Below are 23,970 nucleotides of genomic sequence, written 5' to 3' on the forward strand. Positions count from 1 at the left end.
AATTGATTACTATTTTAACATTAGTAATGATGATGTAAGAGTACACCACAACGATATTTTTCTAATCTACTTTAATAGCTAAACATAAATAATTTAACGATTTTCATCACTACTCTTATTCCGATAAATTATGAATAACATCATCATCGCATTTAACCAGAATTTCTGCTGGTTCTATAGGTGATGGATCAGGAGTAATATTTACATCGTTGATACTGTCTCGATGACTATCTTCTTCTTTTATTGTCTCGATCGTACTACTGCTGCGAATCTTACGTAGATGATAATTTTCTCGATGTGGCACAGTAAGATGAATATCAGCTCGGCTATCAAATGTAGTTATAACCGATGTCTCCGCCATTGCATGGATTTCATCACTTGATCTTATTCGACCAGCACTGCGATAATCGAATGACGAAAAATCACTCCAAAATGAATCTGCACGCAGTTGTTCGCTAACTCGACGTCGTTGAGCGACATCAAACGCAGTAATATTGGAAGCCCTTTTCAATTTATCTGTTTACGGAATAAAGGTTAAAATTAGTCAGAAATTTGATATCTATACCATCTTATGAATAAACTAAAAATAATATCTTAAAATATATTTAGCAAATTGTAATAGATACTCAGTAGAAGTTGATCAACCTCATAAAAATTAATTACGTGTAAATCAACTGTATGATAATTCATTAACCAAATTATTATTATTAATTAAAATGAAAAAATCGAAATGCAGATCATTTATGGTCTTATCGACAGGAAAATATTGCATTAAATCAAAGAAGTTAATTAAAGAGATTAATTGCAAATTTTTCATAACAGATGAAACCGAATTTCTAAGTAAGATTCTATAATATTAATTCTAACATACTTTTACTGAGATTTCTTGTGAATGTTCAATAATGCAACTATCAATGTCGCTTACTAGCCATAGCTACTACTATTAACGTATAGTTAAATGCTCGTAAAGTTCTGCTTTAATTATGTAGTCTTGATATACTTCAGTGAACGTAATTAAATATATCTGCCCATCTTGTTGATTATACTCACTAACAAATATCACATATAAATAGAGTTTTATCTTATAATTTGAAAAACCCCAGCAAATTTTATTAATTTAAATATCGAGTTTATCAACTAGCTTTAAAAATTAGCATAACATAGATAAACAACCACGCTAGTTTATAAAAGTCGTCATATTTTTTTACAGTAATCTCACAAACTCCTCTTAATATGTCTATTGAAGAATGAGGTAAAAGAAATTATCTAACGTTATGATGGCTATTATATCATTTAAACAAGCGCATATCAAATATATAATAAAGTTTATGATGTTTTAAGGAGATTGCAACCGGCTTGCAATAGAAGTTTCTCAATTTATGAAAAACAAAATCAAGAATCAATTATCTTATGGATGAAATGTCCACCTTACACTCTTCAGAAAAAAGATAATTTGAAATATTGTTCATTTAGGGTATTACCGATAAGAGGTATTCAGTAAAAGTCAAATGGACTAATTAAATTGATTTAATTGTAACTTGAAGATAGAATCGAATATCTACGCAGATCTTACTATCTCTTTTATCTTATTAATTTAATTTAATATTATATCTCGGGCAAACCTAGTGAAAATAACCAGGAATCTTAAATGCTGGTCACATAAAATTAGACATAGATATATAGCTACTTTAGTGACAAATTATATGTAAATTGTAATAAAACCTGTGCTATCGACTCTACTGGGTGTGTAGATCACGTAAAAATTCATAATATCAGATTTTATTACTGATTTTCTAACGATTGAGATACAACGTAATAGTACAACAAGCTCTGACAGACAAGGAAAAAATTTCTTGCAACAGAAGACATTATAAAAGAAGAACTAAAAACAATAATAACCGAAAAATATAGTTGCATAAATACGATGCTTAATTTGTTTACGATACAAAGATTGCGAACAAGATCACTTACAGTACTTAGTATAAGATCGAAATTCTATATTTAGTATTACATTCTACGAAGCTGAAATCAATATGCTTGAACTATCATAAAAATTACTAATATCTATCTACTACTGTCAACAGTCCCAGATTTGGTAATAATCTTAAGTTATATCTAATTTATTTCTATATAACATATTGACAACAATAACTTATTATCTAATAGCTTCACTACAAAATTTACCATCTGATTTAGAATTAATGTTATACACTTTTGAGTTAAAAATGAGCATTAACGTGAAATGATCAATTGATCATTTAACTACCCCGTAATGTAATACCTTATTTATCGATTCCCACCTTTAAGGTAAAAACTATTGAATCTTTTCAATAGTAAATTAGTTAATATAAGTTATTTGTAAAATGTAAAAATATTTTAAAACTATAATAATACAACATTTATAGAATTCGGTCACAGATAGAATATAAGAAATAATTATAGAAAGGAAAACTATTCTCTCGAAATGTTTAGGCAAGGTGACATAATCACCTTTGGCTATTTATCTATTGTATAATGTTGAAATGGAACGTTACTTTAAATTCGTTTACAATAACATTTACCTACAGCTAGTATTTAGATTTTAATTTTAAAATTGCAAAAACAATAGCCACGTTAACAATTAGTCATTTATTAAAAACAGAATTAAGCTGACAAAGAATTACTTCCCAACTGAGGAAAGCTTCCATTGCACTATTCTCGGTGACAAGGTTAAAATTAATGCTAAATTGATACAAAGGTAAATTTTGTTAAAATAATATTATTGTAAAGTTAACAAATTAAAAAAAAATTAATTATTATTTAAAGTAATTGAAGGAAATCTATAATATAATATAGGAGACAAATTAACTAAAATCGAAAGTATTGAAACTTATTTAGACGAAAAGTAATTTTTTACTGCTGGGAATTTAAATAAAAATAATGATTAACATAAAATCACATCTCTTGAACTTGTGATCGTATGGATGAGACAGATTCAATATCAAATGTATCGCAACTCTACTAGCAGAAATAATAAACAAATTTTCAAACACAGACAGACAAAGATGTCTTATCAAAGGAATAATATCAAAATAAATCTGTAGGTTAGATTATTTTAAAATGAAGTCACCAAAAAGTAGTCAGAAATTAGTATCACATGTAAAAGTCTAGGGAGAACAGAAAAGTATTGACGCAATAAAACTGCAATTGTACATATAAAAGAAATCAATATTAAGTATATAGGGGTACAAATTCTACAGCTACAATACACTTTTAAGCGCTAACATACTAGATCACAATCAAATCTTTAATGAAGTTACACCTTCTAGAAGACCACGGAATAATTAAATAAAATATCGGGTGAGATTTATCAATATTTCATGCATATTAAGAATGTAGATTAAAAATTGTTGAAAATTAGAATACATCGTAACAGAACTAGCTACCGCTTAAGAAAAACTTTTTCTTAAAATGTACCCCTTCCTTTAGCTACTTGACGTATTAAAAGATAAGATAATCAATACTGTAATTTATTGTTTATTAATCTTGTAAATTAAAGCTAATTTGATCTATTCTATGTGATATTGAAATAATAATCATAAATATTCGTGACTAAGATACGACGACTTCGACAGAGAAACAATGTATTTATCTATACTCGTAATATAAGCATTATAATATTAGCAGTAGAATTATTGTTTATTCTAAGCAGATGCAGCTGTACTCATCCGAAAGGATTTTCTTTCATTACTCCACAAAGAAAGTAATGAAATGGACTATGCGATTGCTATTCTATTTAAGTTTGCACGACGAGAAAAAGTAACTATTGTATTTTAAATTTGGAGTGTCGATCCTCCTTAATCTTCTCTCATTTGAGATCGCCATATTACTTTTAGAAAACAAAATAAATTTAGTAGAGTGTTGATCATAGTCTAATTGATTGTTTATTACCTTGGGTATGGAGAGATGGCGGTTTAGGATAGCCAAAATGAGACGCCAGTTTCTTAATAACGTAAATAAACGCCCGTTTGTAACGTGGGCACATAAAGCAGTAAATAAATGGATTGACAACTGCATGGATCATCGTGATTGCACAGCATACTTCAATTAGCCATTGCATAATCATAATTTTGAACTGACCGAGGATAGTAATAACCTAGATTTAGAGCCATAAAAGAATTTTTAATTATTTTAAATGATTAAATAGATAAAAGAAGTGATCCATGAATAAATAATTACTGTAGAAATTTAGTAATTTATTGATGTACATATTCATGTCATGAACGCAGTATTTAATATTAGAAGGAGAATGCTAAATTTTATGTCACTTTAAGCTGTAACAATTGTGTCTTGTGCACAGGTATACCCATGAAAGATAAATGAATTAATACTAAGCAGATTAATAATTAGATAAATGAATAGATCGATAGAACGATCAATAAACTAGTGGATAGATAGAATTGATAGAGGTAAACAAATAAGTGGATGAATAGATAGATAGATAGATGGCTTGATCGATCGATGATTGATTGATTGATTGATTGACTGATAAACTAATAGTTAGATAGATGGATAGATCGATAAATAGATATTGTACAGCAGATAGATAAGTAGATTAGCAGATGGACTGATAGATAGACAAATGAATAGATGGGCAGTCGAAAGGATAGAGAAGTATTTCAAGAATTAGCTAGATAGTATAGATCATATTAGAAAGAGACAACTAATATGGATAAATAATTAAGGGGATGATGAAAAACAGTAAAATAGATAGCTAAAACAGATATTGTTAGATAGTGTCTAAGCAACTATATTGTGGCCTCATAATAATTATCATAATAAGACCTAGAAACGATAATAAAATCGAAAATTAGACAAAGTCCTTGATAATATTAAACGACTAGTGAGATTCTTTATCACGTAATTTTTCGTAGCCCTTAATCACAGAATAGATCAGTTGTTGTCTATTAAGGAATAATAAAAATTCTTTACATTGTAGCTATAATGATGATGTTATTATCTTTCCATACTTTTAAATTGATCAAAACGTGACAATAGCTATTCAACTATCAAAATAACTCTTGAGTTTGAAAAATTTATCTTATTTTGATTTTGTTCTTCCTTTTAGAACCATTTTGTTGCCTGCGGAGGAGCAAAATTTTATTATGATGATCATCATTGATGTCTTAATGCTCTTTCTATTCAAAAACCTTTAAATTAAATGAATATGAAATGATATAAAATGGGCGTAAAATTTATCGATCCGATCAATGTATAAAAATGTTATTGTCCTATCAAAGGTTCATAAATTAAAATTGTCATCTAATCGATAGGTGATGGTATCAACCGACGCAGTGGTAGAGAGAATACGATAATAAAGTGTCATTAAATTACCGGTGATTAGGTGCTTAATAGCTCTGACAGTCATTAACATCTTCAATATGATGGAATGATGTGATATATTTTTGTTATTGTTGTTAAAATCGATTAAAATGTGTTATTATTCCTTGAATATTCTACCTGATAACTATGTTGCAATTCATTCAAATAAAAAACTATTTTACTAAAGATGGGTAAAATTCTTGCCCTTTCATAGAGTAAAGGAATTTTGAAAAGTTTTTTTCTATATATTGAATCGTAGTTGTAAGGATCAAAAAAATAAGAGATTAACTCAAGCCGAAATTTTATTCTGTATAGAGAATCACTTTAAACTAGCTATTCCAGTTAAATGATGACCTTACTATTTTTAGATAGATTTAACAAATCCACTTACAAAGCCCGAGCCTAAAACTAGTGCTTATGCATTATACTGTTAAATTATCGTATCTAATCGCTATCGAAATCGAATACCGGTAGTTAATTCATTTTACTTTTAGTTGCGATGAAGGTGATATTTAAGTAATTGACTAATTAAACGGTAATCATGATTGAGGAATTAATCAAGATTTGGAAATGTACCAATACACAAATTGATTAAAGAAGCACATGTTCAATACTACAATTGATCAAAATGCTATATCAACACTATCGGGTGCAATCAAATCTGCCCAAGAATAGCATCCATATTGGCTGTTATACCTAGTCTAATTATTGAAGAGTTAATTTCTTTCGATAACTTAAAAGGAATCAACTAAAAGCAAACAAAATCAGCATGATAATAGAGCGATTTCTGAGAAATTATTATTCCTCTTAAACTGTACCATAGAAATTTTATACGAGCATCATGCACAGACTGAACTAATGGCGGAGGGGAAAAAATCTAATGATAACGTAGAATAATAAAAAATTTTTATTCGTAATCAAATCATTATCAGGACTCTTTACTCTTGGGCATGAAGGCTTTATCAATACAGAGAGTAGTAATGATGGATGAAAACTATGAAATAAAAAGAGCTTCTAATAGATATAATTGCACTAGAATAATCGATGTTGTGTCGACGGAAATAGTAAGCAGAAATCTCACATAGGCTCAAAATGGATGAAAAATTAAATGATTTTATAGCCGTTCAGTAGGATAGCAATGGCTAAATTCTGATCATCAGATTGACAATAGCTTTTTGGGTTATGATCTAACATTGAAAAGGCTAACATGAAGGTACCTAGTCTAAGAATGGCAACTTTTAGCACTTATTGTAGCGAGTTATACTATCACCTAAGTGTAAACTTTTCCAATTTTAGCTTTCTGGAGTACCTAATATATACTGTATATACCGATCGGCAAACACTATTTCTGTTCATAATTTCATTTTAGTTACTTAGTTATTTACAAGAGATATATCACAGAAGGTACCGGGCAAGATGCAATCTATTCACCAATAAAGACTTAACAGTAAAATTAAGGAGAATTGATTATTAGAATGGAATGGATCTTGTCCAACAGTGAAGCATAATAGAGAATGGATTTACTCTTAAAATAAATCGTCTCTAAAAGTGAAATATAGAAGAGAATGCATCTTGGGAATGGGATTGATCCACTCTATCATATCATTATGTCCAATTCATCAGTTCGAAAGACCTACGATTTTCTGTAGGCATTTAATAAGGATGATAAATAATAATTCATCTTTAAAAATAGCAACGGTCATGATTTAAATTGTTGAATTTCAAATCACGAACAACCCATCGTTTTATCAATTGTATCGCTGACCAATTTAAAATAAACGCCAATATTTGTACACACCCTTAATATATTTCAATGATCATTTGCAATGGATTCCTTCCATCGTAATAGTTTATCCTAATACTGCGACTTTCAGCAAGTTAATAACTATGTTTTAAAGAGCATCTTCATCTAGTCAATTTCAATGATTTCCATTTCTCGAGACGTAAATGATAATATAATGACTGATCTATCTAAATAGAATATTTAATTCATACTTTATGATTGAGGACTGCAAGTTAGTCATTTATGGTTAACATAATGTTTTCGACATGTTTCCAATATCAGAATGAATGGATGGGCTAGCAGATTCTGATATTCGGGAAGGGATTTAAATTATATTTATTTTCATCTGTTATTTCCCCATCTCGCTAATTTGGTAAAGTAGGTAAAATAGATTCGTGAAAAAAAAAATTGAACAATTTAATATGGCTGTTTTCCTCTTCTAAGATATTCAAATATTCAAATAGGGCAAAGATAAATGAAATTAGCAATAAAGTAGGTGATGGCACGATTGAACTTACCAGTAATGGTATCCAGCTAATGTAAGCAATCAAGACTATAACACCAATCATTTTAGATAATCGAGCTGTTAATATTCTTCGGCGCGTGCCAATCGTCATTAAATTAATGGTTCCTTCCAGAGTAGATCCAATAGAAAGTGAATTTGTCCTTCGATCACTGATACAAACGCTATTTCGATGAAATGGCGGCTGATGATTACTAGTCATGGAAGCAGAATCAGGCTGGCTATGATGACTTATGGATGATGATGGCTGCGATGATTGCTGTCGTAAGGAAATGGGCAAACAACAGCAATTGGATGAAATCGCTGGTCGGTGATAGCACAAGGTGAATGGATTACAGCGATAGCGTAGTAAAGAAAAAATATGTCGATGACGATGATGATGATGTTGTCGATGGCTACTGCTGCTACTAATGCAACTGCTATGAGTTGGACGACGACGACGATGACGATAATAAGGAAGAAGATTTCGCCATGTTGACTGACAGCAGAAATGTCGCCAGCAATGTCGGTTAACATTGGCAATTTTAAGTAGGATAGATACAAAGCAATATGTTACAATTAAGAATTGTATGGCGTGCAAAATTAGGAAGAAAATAGCAAATTGACCATTAAATGAATAAATACAGAGGCTGCTTGCTGAGATAAAATGATCCCAACCAGTTAATGGTAAGCAAGCTAATCCAATGGCTACCAGCCATGCAAAATATAAGCATCGTTTCAAGACAGTCACACTTACTGTCACTAAATAACGTAATGGTGAGCCAGTCGCTAATATCCGATCAACAGACATAAATGTGATTGTAAAACTACTTACTAAGAGTACTGTAGTCATGATAATGCCGGAAAATTGGCATAGCCATGAGGGGACATCATCTTGAGATGCTAACATAGAGTAGATTGCTATAGGTAAGAGCAACGTGACAGTTACTATATCCGCAATGGATAGAGATGCAATTAAGATATCAACTTTAATGGTACGATGAAATTGGCGTAAACCTGCCAAGATGATAGTATTGCCAACAAAGACCAAGGTACCGATTAAAATAAAAGTTGAAAATCGAATCCATAGAAGTGAATGAAAAGTCGTTGAGCTGCTATCACTACTATTCATCATCTTTATCAATTAATACTCAATAAGTCGGAGGATATTAGCTAAAATTGGTTATTAGTCAATTAATTTTCTTAAATTACCTAAATGAAGATACGTGAAAGAGTCGATAGATGATAATTTCAGCTAGAAAAATGATTTATAGTCATAGCCAATCTAGACATGCAAGTTGTTCATCAGATTTGATTCGGCAAGATAAATTGTTTAATAACTCCTCAAGGGTAATACTGTAATCGACGTAAAACGATGTTGGCTTTGATTTTGGTTGAATATAGGAGTACCTTGAATGATCCACGCAATGAAGAATAGATAGAGTTTAATCTTACTTAATTAATTAATTGCAGCTATGACCAATAACAACCAGTTTGTAAGATAGTATCCAGTCCAGATCTTAATCTCGATCCAAAAATGTTTTTTTAATATGGTTGCTGTTTTTTTAGTGCAGTTGACCTAAACTCTTTTCGACTTGTATTTCTGATCAGAGCATAAAATGACTTTTTGATCTTGATGTGAACTATCCTTACCACGTAACAATTTACATGAACATATATATATATATATAGATAACTGTATTTATATATACCTATATATGTATATATATAGCGTACTATGGGACTAAAACTGCAATGAAATGATGATAAAATATGAATATTGAGAATAATCAAGCAGGTAATGGTGATTTAAAATTATTCTAAAAAACCATGGAGTAAACTATTTTCAGTCTTAATTTTTATCCTGCCTTTGTCACTTTATAACTTTGATGATGAGCATACCTGATAATTGCGATACATTGATATAAGTAATAGAACCTAAACTGCAATAAACGACGGGAAAAGTGATAAATATTCAATCTTGATAATTATTTTTTTAAATAAGAAGAATAAATTAACCTAGTAATAGTAGCTTAAGGTTCTCAATGCCTAATATCCAAACAAGTTGAAAAAATGATACAATTGAATATAACATCAAAGAGAGAATTTCCTTTTTTAGATTGGTTAAATTTGTTAATGCAATATTAAACTGGGTAAATTCACAGATTAAGAAACGACGAATACTGCTGGCAGTGGCATAGATAGATAAAATCGTCCAATAATTACCAACTTACAATAATAATTTAATCGTACTTGAATATCTCCGTATAAATCTGTAATTGTTCTCAACATAAATTGAGCATAGCTCAAAATGACAAAGTCGAGAGTAATAAAAAAAGTGAATTCGAATGAGTCAAGTATTAATTAAGAACTATAAATATAAATTGATAAAGCTGTTAATAAGAAATGCTAAAGGCGATTGATGATGGTGGAGATAATTTCATGTAATTTAAACTAGGTCGAAATTTATCATTCTTTCAACAAAACCAGAAATTATGAGATAGTATTAAAATTTAGTATGATAATAAGATTTAAAAATAAGGAGAAATAGATAAGACAAGGCTTAACAAATAGACAGGCTGGGTACCTACTAGATTTAAGCCTAATTCTAGCAATTCTATCTAATAATTCAACTCGTTTCAGTTTTACAAAATCCTTGAATAGATCGCTTTTAAAACATAGAATACTTCAATTCCAAGCTAATTTAACCTTGATCGAAGCAATACCTTTCGATCTTGAAATGATAAAGAGGAGAGCTAAGAAAGCAATACTTCACACTATACCATTGACAACATTATATAAAATCAAGGTCAATCAATAATCAAAGGCTTTAATATAAATAGCAATGGGCCAAGTAGTTCCGTTCAAACTATCCTTATTAGAATAAAAAAAGACAACGTTGATAAATATACGAGCCTAGGTATTGTCGATATTAAAATAGAAAAGGCGAATGTGATCAGATGGTAGAATTTATACGCCGCAATTTAATTAACTCTCAAACTGTCTCCCACTTTCCTGTTTTGTTTTTGGATCGATCTCCATCCATTAACTGCATAGTACACAAATGGACACGTATGTACATAATCATGGATAAAATGATAATAACTAGCAAATAGTTGCAAGGTGAATATGCAAAATGCAATCATGAAGACAATGCAAAACCTTGCAGACTGAAATTACCCCATGATAAACAATAATAAACGAATCATCGTTGCTACGAGAACAAACATGAATAATATATTTTTGTATATATACAATTAAATTGAAATTAAAAATAATAGGATGGAGAGAGAGAGAAAAAAAATAAATAATCCTATATATGTAATCATGGCTGAGGATACTAGACAGTTTCGAGAATAAACAAAAAGTTGCGTCAATACCATCATTTCTTAACAGGATTATAACACTTTCAATATCGACGAGACATAATAATTCTAACTGTCATGCAAAAAAAATGCATGGTATGAATAATTTTCAAAATTATTTCCCTCCTACGCTATTTCGATCTTACGTCTTTGCCTCTTTTTCGATCGCCATTATTTATTCCATTAGCTGTCATAGTGCTTGCCATGTCTGTCGAATAGCCCATTTTCCTAATCAGATAACAATACGCATTTAGGTTAAATCATTTTCGAAATATGATTAACCATACTGACATGATCATAAAAGACCTTGAAGATTAGACTTCCTCATCTTGGGTGTGAATTTTCTATCTTTTCTGTGACAATGATATAGATTAGCCTTGCTCAAATCATACATAAATCCCCTATTGTCGCCTACTTATCCCACAGACAATTCCTATTTTGACCGATTTTATCAAAACTAAAATAGTAGAAGTTATGACTTTATTTGGGACATTTCTTGTATCTATTGGGAAATTATATCCTTTTAATTGATTTCTTGCTAGTACACCTCAAAATTGAAAAACAATTAATATATTATTAACGTAGACCTACTTTTGACTATCGACTATTGATCGGTATAAAAAGAACTTCTTGCTAATAAGTAAAAGAACTTGCTTCAAAGTTTAATTAGTACTAGATATTGGTTTAGCCTACAGCAGTATCGATCAATTGCAACCTTAATTAATAGCCGAATGAGAAAAAGAGTGAGATAATCAAAATTTGCTAGTAAAGTAGGATTGTCTCGCTGTCATAATAACGAGAGGAAGCTTACATGATCATGCTAAACTGTTTATTCGATAAAGATCTGCTTATTTTCAACTATTTGACCCTATTGACAGTTCATATAAGAAAACTATTCTTGTAAGAGCGGTATTGATATCATTATTTCATCTAGTAATTGACATTCTACTGATATAGCTAACAAGTACTGGTAGATTTAGATCATTATTAATTTATTATATATAGTCGTAATTATAATCAAACAATTCGTTAATAAAAACAGATCGCCAGAAACTTACCATATTGCTACAGAGTACACTATTTCCAACCTAGCAATCAAAAATAGGTCATTCATTATTCGACTCCTTATCCTTCATTGGTATTAATTTATATAATACCGCCTAGCAAATCAGAATTGTAGCATGTATGGATATAAGATAAACATAGGATTGATAATAAAAAATCAGAAAATGGTCTTATTAGCGAGAATGTTATGATTGATTTTCTACTCAATCATTTTTTACTCTGCAGGAGTAATAATAAAATAATTATATTTATTCTTCGGAAGTGGACTGTGCAGTCTATTTTTATAGTAGTGGTATCGTTTATAGCTAGCTTATTAGTAGAACCAGAGACTGCTACCAAAATTCTAATAGCCCTTGGTGAAATCTAGACTACATTCACTCTTAGTTGTCATCAAATGCAACTCCATTAGCAATTAAAGATCATTTCGTATAACATTATAATATCAGAATTGAGATTTTTACAGATTTATCTCAATTTTAAATTTATTGCTGGCCTATCAGTTGCTCTATAGCCCAAATGATATATGATATTACGGTTTGAGTTATAAAATCCGAGCTATCAGCCAATAATTAAGCTATTTCATATCCTGTGTTTTGTTTTGTAGTTATCGTCCCCTATAGAAATAGATAGCTACGATTTATTTTATTCTACAAGTAAATAGATCATGCATGAGACTATAATCGATATTAAATTTAAAGTATATCTCGTAGGCTTTGTTGTAGATATATTGGTTAAATTTCACATATTTTATGAATTAAAATGTGAAATAGTGCTCGATATCATGTTTCTGAGCAACCTGCTTAAAATAATTATTGCTAGATGAGCTAACTATAGTTAATTACAACATGAATTTTAAAGAAACTCATAATAATTTGCATGTTTATCATACGGTAATAATATTTCTTCATAGCTGTCATCATTGCCAAAGTACTTCTGATGAAACTGGTGTTTTTCTGCAGAATTATTGTCATGCAATAATCATATGTCTTCATTATTGTCATCTCTAGCTGCATAGCTGGAATATTTAACCACATAGTTGTAGAAATTGATGTTTTTCGTCTAATTTTCTGCTAGTACCGTAATTGCTACATTGATTGAATGCGTTATTGCAATGTACATGATAATTATCTGGAAGTAATCTCTGCTTAACTACCGTCTCATATAAGTAATTCCCAGAAAATTCGACATCATAGGATAAGTGGTACTTTTACTTCATCAATATGAGCACACTAATATGATATTGGAGAGATTTTATTAAGACTTGAATATTATGATACCTGAAGCATTTTCAATTTTTTAAGGCAAAAGTAATCAATATTTGCATTAATAAATATCTGTGCTTAATTTACATTGATCGATAATGGTAACTAATTAATATTTTATATTCTAAGAACGAGAATGACACGAACAGTTTTTGTTTTAACTTATATTACTTTAGGCTTCAAATAGTCCGGATGTTATTATGATAGGTTCATCAATTATTTATGCACAGAATTAGCAGAAAATAGGTAAGAAAACGTGGCATTGCATTGTAATACCAACAAAATTTATGTATTTTTGAGCAGCATCTAGTTATTACAAATTGAAGTAATGGAAATCATAGCGATCAAGTTGACATTAATAACTTGATATACGCGTAAATGAAACGCTATTAAAAAACAGGAAATGAGTGAAATTGCATTCTCTTTATACTTTTGAACTTGTTAAATGACCTTAAAATGACCCATTTCTTGTATTGGTGAACCTTTCAAATAGCGAATCAAATCATAGGAGAAAAAACTTAATATAATCACCAATAAGACAACAAATCAGAATAAACTTGACATCTTATTAATATAGTACAAATAAAATTAAAACGTTAAAGAGAATTCGTATTTTTAATATAGAGATTTATACTATGATAGTGATGATAATGGTAAATGATTTATTGTTCTTATTTGATTACTAGCCATATCATCACGCTATTAACATCTCATGATGGCTTAAAAATAAACTGTTCTGATTAATTCATAAAATTATCTTTAAAAGGAAATGTAGAAAGAACGATTTCCACAGTCGGCTAGTTCAAATAATAAATTACCCCATAGGATACGTCAATAAGTCAGGTAATATTTTAATTACCATAATCATTGTCTGATTCAGTTAGTGCTAAAGTATTATTATTACTGTCTTATTTAAGAAATAGATCACGCCTTCAGTGAAGTGACTAATTATTGCAAGATCAATGGATCCAAGTATTACGCAGGAATGACAATTCCTAGATATAGAATACTGTTACAGATATACTTATTATTATTGTCTTTGGTTAGCGCTAAAGTGTTTTCAATACCGTCTTATTTAAGAAGCAGATCATTTCTTTCGTTAATTGATTGATTATTGCAAGGTCAATGAGTGTAAGTATATAATGCGCATATGATAATCCTTAGACATTGAATACTATTACAGATATGCTTATTATGGATATTTATAACCAAAGCTATAAAATAATTACAGATAATCTTAGACAATCTTAATCCAGAAGATTTACGATCAGATCCAAAGAAAAGAAAAGATCAATCCTAATAAGATCATTGTTAGAACTAGCAAGAAATTATAAAAATAGCAATTATTATAATAATTAAGCTAAGATTTTTTAAATCCTTGCCTTTTACTTGATTTAATATTCACTTTTAAGTAATATAAATACCAAGATAACAAATCAATCGTTTATTAATATATTCTACTTATAAACTCTAGCTTATGATCAATTTTTAGTACGACATAAAATCATGGTAGTAGGGCCAAGGCTTCTATATCCTTATCATTAACTCAAGCTATGATCGATATTTAATATGTTATAAAAACCGTAGTAATAAAGTTGGTCTAATATATTTTCACTTTTAAGGACTGATTTTCAATATATCATGAAAAGTCATAACTATATAGCTGGCTTTTCTTCATATATCCTTACCTTCAACTCCAATTAGTAACTATTATATCGTAAAAATTATTATAATGGAGATAAAACTCCTACATCATTGCCTTTTAAACTCTAGTTAATGATAAATCACAATACACTATGCCCCATATAGAAAATTTTACTATCGTTTAGTGAATTTCTGCTATGCACATTATTCAGTGTCGTAGTTAAATCATACGAATTAAATATAAATCGTAAAAATTTTTGTAAACATAATAATAAGAATCCTGTTTCTATTCTATTCATCTTAGATATGCAACTTTTGTTCTCAATACCATCTCCAAGGTACCAATGCCTATACAGAATATTAATATAATTTATTATTTTCTGGTAACTTATTTTATCTCGCTAATCCTGGATTGTCTAATAGTTATAATATATAGGTAGTCCAATATATCTTTCCATGTAGATATAGTCGTATTGTGCCTACTACATTGCTTTAACTAAATCGGTCATACTAATACTGATTATATTTATAAATTTTATGCTGTTCAGTCCCTTATAAGTAACCTACTTATCTTTCTATTCCTAGTAAGTAAACAGTTTATCTAGCAAATTTATTATGTGCATCCGCTTATACAATTTTTTTACATCTGTAATATCATCTAAGATGATTATACTGATACCAATTAGGTCATAAAACTTAAAAATCATTGTGGAAATTCATAGTCGTTCTATTTAATTGATCAATAAATTACTCCGCCTAATAAATCTCTTCATATACTTATATATAGCAAATATTCTAGATACATATGCCTTTATTTAAGATAGTCTGCTAATATCGCTAAGATTTCCCGTCTCACAAATTGTCAGCAGTAGCAGCTGATTGTATCATTCTATGTAGTAATAAAAGATATTTTTAACGCCTCTCGTATTCTTGCGCAAGGAGTTCCTTTGATCTACTGTTTTGCTCAAGTTCTGTAGCTATTTGTATTATCAAGATGATTTATAAAGAATCTTCTTACCGTAACTATTTCCGCCATTTGTAATTAGAGCGGCATTATTCATACCGTACTATGAATTAGTTCATGAAATCGATGATCCTACTCACTGTATTGATTGATTATACCGCTATTAATCCAATTAATTTTTAACTTATTCTGTCGTCATTACTAGGATATACAGTAGATACCGATTTTCATAGTTCATCAAATCAAATTGTACACAAGATATTATCCTGGCTATTATTATCACTACTTCGAATTAATTTAGTATCGTGCTTATCTATTTCGTCTATCATCAGTTTATTTATTCGACATCAGTGGCAGCTATATCCGTATAAATTATAATTTTCAATTAGATAAAACTGACTTCAATTGAGGTGCGATATGAAAAAAATAATGATGGTTGACTTTGGAAGGCTATGGATAGGCATAAATTAACAGCCTTGCGGTGAGTAATCACAAGGACATTTATCCTTTTCCTTCCTTCTAAACTGAGACATATGATGTTTATTATAATAATTTCAATAATATTGCTAGCTATTAGTGTTAATAGCAAATAACTATAAATACCGTCATAATTTATTAAGTGCATTTATAATTTGTTATTTTAAGAATATTAATACCAAATATGACTATAGCTAACTAGTATACAGTATAGCTACATTCAGAAAATGATTTTCAAGATCATATCGAATCCTACATGAATTCTAAAACTATAATATCTACATAACTAAATGGTAGTATGATGTTAAGGATTTACTGAAAGATCATAGGATAGAAACCAATACTGCTATTCTATCTTTGTAATCATGATAGTAAATATGGATTAATAGTAAATTAATCACTAACAATCTCTAATTATCTTGTTGACAAGTTCTAAATAATGGTAACAGATTGCAATTTCCAAGCAGATTTTCATCAAAATAATAGAATTGTTTATTGCTTGCTTCCTCTTTTTTCCTTAGTTCTCATATACACTGTTTAGCTCAACAAACTTAACATATTATTGGTCGTGCATGAACTGTAACTAGGATGTGTTCGCTGATTGCAGGAAAGCACCAATAGTCCTGATTGAAAAATGAAATATTCATAAGAAAAGGATGTTTCTAAATGTATTATAATGTAATCATCACAACACTCACACTAACAGTGCCGGTAGATTATTTTTTTAAAAATAAGCATGGTACCGGTGTGTTAACTATACTTTTCTAATAAAATTTCTTGGTGGCAATCAGTTGAAAGGGAAATTAGGATTAGTTATCTGATCATCAATACTATTGCTTGATGATATAATTTTACTTTATTTCTCTCATAGCAATTTATTTTTATAGATCTTAAAAATACGATTACTAATAACCATCCATCTATGGGTATCTCTGTAACAAGAACGATAAGATTCAATTGCGTGGCTTCCGATCTCCTTCCGTCTAATTATGCGAATGTTGTCAACATCATTATCAGAAATCGTCTAGAAGCCTACGTAAGACATGGACCTGCATGCTTCCTACTTCGAATACTGACTTGTATTGAGGAACAAAAGGTCAAGATAATATGATGACATATTATTACCATCTAAATAGGTAACTGACATCTCATTGCCAGATTATTGATACCTGTACCGAAAGATTGTGTACGATCGTATATATGTAATCTACGAGGTTTCCTATCTTTTACAGTACTTCTGAGGTTGGAATCCCATTGGCAGCATTCGCACCGTACTTCCAATTTAGATTCATCATAGTTAAAAATCCTTGTAACATGGATATTTAAATGAGTGCTACAGTAAGAGAAATAAAACTTAGCTTCGTATTATAGGTGTAATGAACTTCTCCGAAGGTTTCATATTAACCTCTGGTTACAAATTATGAGTTTAAGCAATATAACAGCAACATAACAATACACATACGAATATAATTATACTTAGTCCCTAAATTTATTATAGTGGTACACAAAACTATCTAGTTTTGAAAATAGGATTCACTAATGATGATTAAATTTAAATATTCTACGTATTTACTTAGGATGCTATAGTCTCTGACATATTGATACTGTATTAGCTTCAGGAAAAATCACATCCTACGGTAGTAGAAAGAGTAAAATTGACCGATATATCGCACGCAATCAGCGATACTCTTGTTCATATGCTCACTAATGCTGAATAATGGTATATGTGCAATCAATACATGTCCTGCAATGATAAGATAATTAAATTTAAATTGATTTCATGGCATGATATATGATATGATCAGGCTCTACAGGATTGGCACGAATACATTACAGAGTATCGTTCGATAGTAAAAAATTACGGTAATTTTAAACCCTGAATAGCACATAAATTGTCTTAAACTCTGCCTTTCATGAGGATACCTCACATTGAACTTGTTTCCTGATGCAGTGTGATGATTGGGGTGGTTTATAAAATGTTGTTACAAATATATATATGTTACGTATGTATATACATACTCTGGTATATATAATAAAAATTAAAATTATAGGAAATCATATGATGTCCTAAGCTAATTCTAAGATACGGTATGATTTCCTTCCATTTTATTCTTGGAATAAATACCTAGTACTAAGCTTATCTCTTATTCGGTAAATAACTCTACTGATTTATAGATTGGGCAAGTAATTATCGATAGTTAATTTGTTCGATATACGAGAACTTCTTTAATTGCTCACTGCTGCAAATGCTAATACATCCACGCAAGCATAAAGCCTGGCATAAGAACTTGAATTATATGATTTTCTGACATGATGCAATAAGATAAAGTTCTTCACTACCTCTTTTATGACATTTATCTCGCCTCAATAAGGTTATTAGCCTGATTTATGATGCGCTATTACAAATATTCTAGCTCCTGTCCACACTAATACCAATACGAATCCTTTCGCTATATACACACTCGTATGTCGTCAAATATATGCTGCGGTATTGTGAGATAGGTAAGCTGATTTTATCACTGATATTAGTACATATGCCTTGTTCATACATTATCATGGCCCAAGAGTAAAATTGGTAGTATACAGTATAGAAAAGGGGAAGTAAAAATGACAGTATAACCTTTTTCTAGGCGTATTTTCCCTCTGCAGTCCGTCTTTGGTCTTTCCTAGTTTGTAGCGCTAACCTAATTACGCAAGCAGTTGCTATGCAACAGCGTTGACGTCATATCCCTTCGGGGTAGAAATGTTTGCTTTGCCTTATCGAGCAGAAGTTGATGAAGAAATTATAAGTTCTCCTATTCGACGCTGTCATCAATAGTTTTTATAGGGCTATCGACTGTAGCGTGATAGAACAAAGATAAAATCGTATATTGAAGGAATAGAATTAAGAAAGGCATCAAGAATTAACAAATTACGGCACCAAAATGATGCTTTACGTGGAAAGTAAAGCTTTTCCTGTAAGTTTACAGCTGTTCATTAGATATATGGGACTTATAGAATAAAATTTATAAAAGTAAATTAGAGCCATTTTATCAGCTTCTGTTCAATCTGTTAACCTATCCATTAGTAGTAGTTGTTTTTGTTGAAGAAAAAACCTGAAAGGTGTTAAGGTAGTCGAATAGTGATAATAATTTGCGGTAAATAATCTAGATGCAGTAATCAAAGTAATCATAAGAATGATAGGGTGCTTACTTTATGAGAGATGGACATTTTAAATAAAATGAACTTCGATACATACTTTTTTTCATATCGTTTCACTCTTATTCATGGATTGTGCTGCCAATTGAGAGCTGTACAATCCAATTAAACATCCGCTCTTCAGTTAAATTGACGGATATTTACAGCCTGTTGCTTTTATTAAACATTGGAGTTTCAGTATAAAGGGCGATAGTGGTATCCTAAATACACGAAAGGTTTTAACTTTAATGTCTGTTTTTTTCCAAAATATTTTTACTCATTATTTAAAGGTAGTTTCAGTAATTCTTTTCTTCGTAAACATGATACACTATAGCTTAAAAGGTTAATATGAGAATATAACGCATTCATATATTGAATCTTTCGTTGAATATTAGAGAAAAACATTTATCATATTATGTAAGCTGACGGACACAATTGCTCGAGCTCGGTCTCAAATGCTGCATATTTTATGGGAACTTGGACGTGATGATCATCAATTTAGATTTCGCTATCGTGGCCAATATCTCCGCGATGCTTATACATTTGAGGTAATGGAATCGTAAAAATACCTTAAAAGATCCAGTGCACACAATATTTAGTATTACAAGTGAAAGTACGTCTTCTTGTTTTATATTTCGATCTTTAAATTGGATATCACGTTCTTTATTACCTAAGGATTATGAAATTCCTGAAAATGCAGTTGTCAAGATGGTTCCTATGGCTAAGCGTCAAGAGGTAACCTAGCTTAAATAGAAATGATTATCGATGCTAACATGATTGCTCACTACGACCGTAAACCAACACAGTTTGGATAACATCCAACTTGGATTTATTTCTCCTCCTTCCTCTCTACTTGTTGCTTAAAAAATTTGTTTTTTGTTGCAGTCATTTGTGGATCTGCGTAGAATGGATGGCCAGAGTGATTTAGGACAAGGGACATCGGATGAAGTTCTCAATGCTCTAAATCAAGAAATCCAAGTATTTGTTAGGAGAGAAAAGTTACTTGCAGCACTACAGGTATGATAAATAGTACCCTTGTTTATCAATAATTCTTACGAGCTAGTAAGATTTTGACAGCGAATCCGCAGTGTTAATGAACTTCAATAAATCTATTGGGTAGAAGTATTGAAGTTGCATTTTTCCTACATTTTTGTTGGTATGCAGGCATTTCTTTGGCTATGGGCATTAGCCACCATGTTATCTTTTATCACTAATTACTTTTACAGCGGATTCTGGAACGGTAAATGTACTAATTTAAAGAGTTTATGATAGCCATTTTACCTAATTTATGGAACTTATTTTCGTGACTAGTCTTAATATAATTGTGTTTATGTCTGTTATGATATCCTTTAGATAACTTTATGATTTAATTATTTCATTTTTAGTTATCATTGTCTATTTCCTATTTAAATACTGTCCAACGTTTACTCGTACGGGAGGATTTGTTGGTCGAGCATCTCAATAGTAAGCGTTCAGATAATACGAACTATGCACTTAAAAATATATCTACCAATCTTGTGGAATAGCTTGTATGATGATTAAATCTGTACTGGTTTAACTCGAAATCATTTTTCTCTCGCAGTCATGGAAGATATATGATTATCTATGCTATTGCCTCTATCTTATGCTTGGCACCAAATGTCGTGTTTTTATGCTTGTTGCTACCTCCTATGATTGTAAGCAGCGATTAAAATAAATTTAATTTAATATGTTGTGCCTCCAGAACTATAATATCGTTATTCTCTCGTTATGCTAGCAACATATATGATACGATATGCTTAGAAATAGATAAAACTGTTTAATGATGTATCTTATATTTATCTAGCAACAAGGTTGTGCCGGTTATGTTGGTTCCTGCACCCACTGGCTGCTTTGGTCAGGTAGGTCCAAATAAATTTAATTAATGCACTGGCTTCATCCTTTAAAGGGGGCAATTTGTAAATTGATAACTTTGCCATCTTTTTAGTCATCTTTTACGCGTGCTTTGCTCTTCTCTTATTCCTTCAAACCTGCCTCATTCCATTTATTATTTACAATTTCCGATTTAAGGTAGGCTATATAATTTACTCATCTATACGTGGATATAGTACCTATTTTAATTGCGGTATATATTTATATCTTAACTAGGCGGGGGATTTCGTAGAACAGCACTTGGTTAAGACTAGAGATGTTGAGAAAGTGTTATTTTCAGCTAGAAATGGAAAGTAAGGATCATGAGCTGATGTGGCTTACCCTGGCTATTGTTGATATTATTTTAATAATTAACTTCATGTATAGTTGTTAAAATTAATACGGTATGCTTTAGACTGATTTGATTTACCGTTCTACAGAATCAAAGAAAAGCGTAATGCAGCTTTTGAACTGGCTAGCTTTGCCGCTTGTAGCGATGATAACAAATATAAAATTGTCTCACAAGGCGGTATGGAAGTACTATCCAATCTGAGTTTATCGAGGGACGAGGTATTGTATAAAAAAATATTATTACACGTTACTGTAGAGAACAGATTTAGGATATGTATATTCCGAATAGTTTTGTATTTATTCTTAAAATTATTAGTTATAATATATGCTAGAACAATTATACCAATCGATTATTATAAACATATAAGCTAAAGATAATCACTTATGCTAACCTATCTCATGTGGTCTATGTCTTTTACGTCTTAGGCAACACAAGAATATGCTACTGAAGCTATTGCAGAGCTTTTAACCTTACCAGAGATACAAGTGAGTAATGAATACTCGAATTTTTGTAGTTATTAGATTAAATTAATGTACTAGCACTATCGCCACAATCATTTTAATATCTGGTAAGCCGTACTTTAAAAAAATGATGTACATCTATTTAAATTAGGATCAATTTGTCGCGATTGGTGGAGTACGAACATTATGTGCTCTTCTCCATGGACGCACGGATAAGATCATTTATGAGGCTGCTACTGCTTTATTCTACTTAATTTCCGATAATGATAATAACAAAATGGTTATTGTTGAAGATACAGGGTTAGTTCGCATTTTGATTAATCTGTTCATACTTCATAAATACACTAATTCACTTTATAATATTTTGCCTCTATTGATTTTAATTTTCGCTGATTTAAAATCTAACACGTCTTACAATTTATTTAGCTTGGATGACTTAGCCCATGCCTCTATGAAAGGTAATACATATTTAAGTATACATCTTTCTCGTAATAATGTACTAATTTACTGCGGAGTAATCACCGTTTACAATATATAAACTTATATTGTAATCGTTGATCTCTTTAGCATATTTTATGCCTAATACATCATATCAAAACCCACGTGATAATGCTATTACGCTATCTTATAAAGCTAATAACAACAGTTAACTTACATGTATTAGCTTAGTTTGGCTCACAAGTAAGATCATAGGTGATCGAATTCTTCTATTTTTATATGACTAGATAATATTAAGACTGCTAGAGTACTGGCTGGTGTTTTCCTAGAACTTCTATCCTATAATGCGGATTTACGAGAAATTATTGCTTCGCGAAATGTTGTGGCAGTTGCTTTGGTCCATTTGTGCCAATTAGCGGATTCAGAAACTCAACAATTATCGCTACAGGCATTAGAGTTAATCGCCATTGAATCTCCTGAAAGTGTCGTAACACAGGAAGACTTGCTACATCATCTAGTTGCGATGCCAAGACTAACGGAAGACGAGAGGTTACACTTATTATCTGGAAAAATTATGCTCTACTTCGCCGAAAATGAAGAGGTATTTTATTTCATTTGGTGTCTCCATATACTATTATAATACCTAGTGTAAATGAAAATGGTTATGATATCGAAGTCGGTTTATTTATGATAGTAATTTTCGTCCAAATTTTTACCATTTTATTCACTTCTTGATAGGCTTGTTCTGAATTGATCAATGTTGCAAATCTAACCGACACGCTGTTACAATTTGCACAAAGTAATGATTCCGTGTTACAAAACGTCGTTAGCAAAATTATTCTGGCTATACTGGAGAATCAAAGAATTACGTAAGTCAGCTGATTGAAACATTTAAGTGTAGAGGATTACCAATAAAAGATAATTGAGGAGTAAAAATCTCAGATATCCTGCGATAGATACACCGGAAATTAAGACATAATTTTAAAATATTTCCATATTATTTCTATTCAAATTTAGTCGTCGTATCCCGTACCTAGGGCTGGATAAAGTCGTCATGTACCTGCAAAGTAATAGCGTTGATCGACATATCTTTGACAATGCTGATGCTGCCTTAAATTTATTAACGATATATACATCAGAAGACAAAATGGGATCGAGTTTATCCTTAAAATCGGTCGGTAAACCGGGTCAAAGTGGCTACGGAGTTTAGATTGGCCGTTTTACGAATG

General features: G+C 30.6%; 3 protein-coding genes across 3 annotated transcripts; 1 reads left to right on the forward strand and 2 right to left on the reverse strand.

Annotated features, from left to right (window-relative positions):
* Positions 1–115: 115 nt before the first annotated feature.
* Positions 116–932, reverse strand: TRIADDRAFT_57376 (uncharacterized protein; the record flags this gene model as incomplete). The annotated part of the gene is made up of 2 exons (XM_002113656.1): positions 116–516; positions 926–932. 2 exons carry the CDS (start codon positions 930–932, stop codon positions 116–118), a joined length of 408 nt encoding a protein of 135 aa, XP_002113692.1.
* Positions 933–3,836: 2,904 nt separating this feature from the next.
* On the reverse strand, positions 3,837–8,781 carry TRIADDRAFT_57377 (uncharacterized protein; the record flags this gene model as incomplete). Its single annotated transcript, XM_002113657.1, has 4 exons — positions 3,837–3,868; positions 3,931–4,135; positions 7,663–7,926; positions 8,404–8,781. 4 exons carry the CDS (start codon positions 8,779–8,781, stop codon positions 3,837–3,839), a joined length of 879 nt encoding a protein of 292 aa, XP_002113693.1.
* Positions 8,782–19,347: 10,566 nt separating this feature from the next.
* TRIADDRAFT_57378 (uncharacterized protein) lies at positions 19,348–23,951 on the forward strand (the record flags this gene model as incomplete). The annotated part of the gene is made up of 16 exons (XM_002113295.1): positions 19,348–19,380; positions 19,768–19,890; positions 19,996–20,148; positions 20,276–20,335; positions 20,486–20,617; positions 20,765–20,840; positions 20,986–21,064; positions 21,426–21,480; positions 21,728–21,804; positions 21,931–22,060; positions 22,268–22,327; positions 22,455–22,603; positions 22,730–22,761; positions 23,029–23,342; positions 23,480–23,610; positions 23,759–23,951. The coding sequence occupies 16 exons, from the start codon at positions 19,348–19,350 to the stop codon at positions 23,949–23,951; spliced, it is 1,797 nt and encodes a 598-aa protein (XP_002113331.1).
* Positions 23,952–23,970: the final 19 nt, after the last annotated feature.

The sequence above is a fragment of the Trichoplax adhaerens genome, genomic scaffold, assembly GCF_000150275.1.
Source record: "Trichoplax adhaerens TRIADscaffold_6 genomic scaffold, whole genome shotgun sequence".
Taxonomy (NCBI): Eukaryota; Metazoa; Placozoa; class Uniplacotomia; order Trichoplacea; family Trichoplacidae; genus Trichoplax; species Trichoplax adhaerens.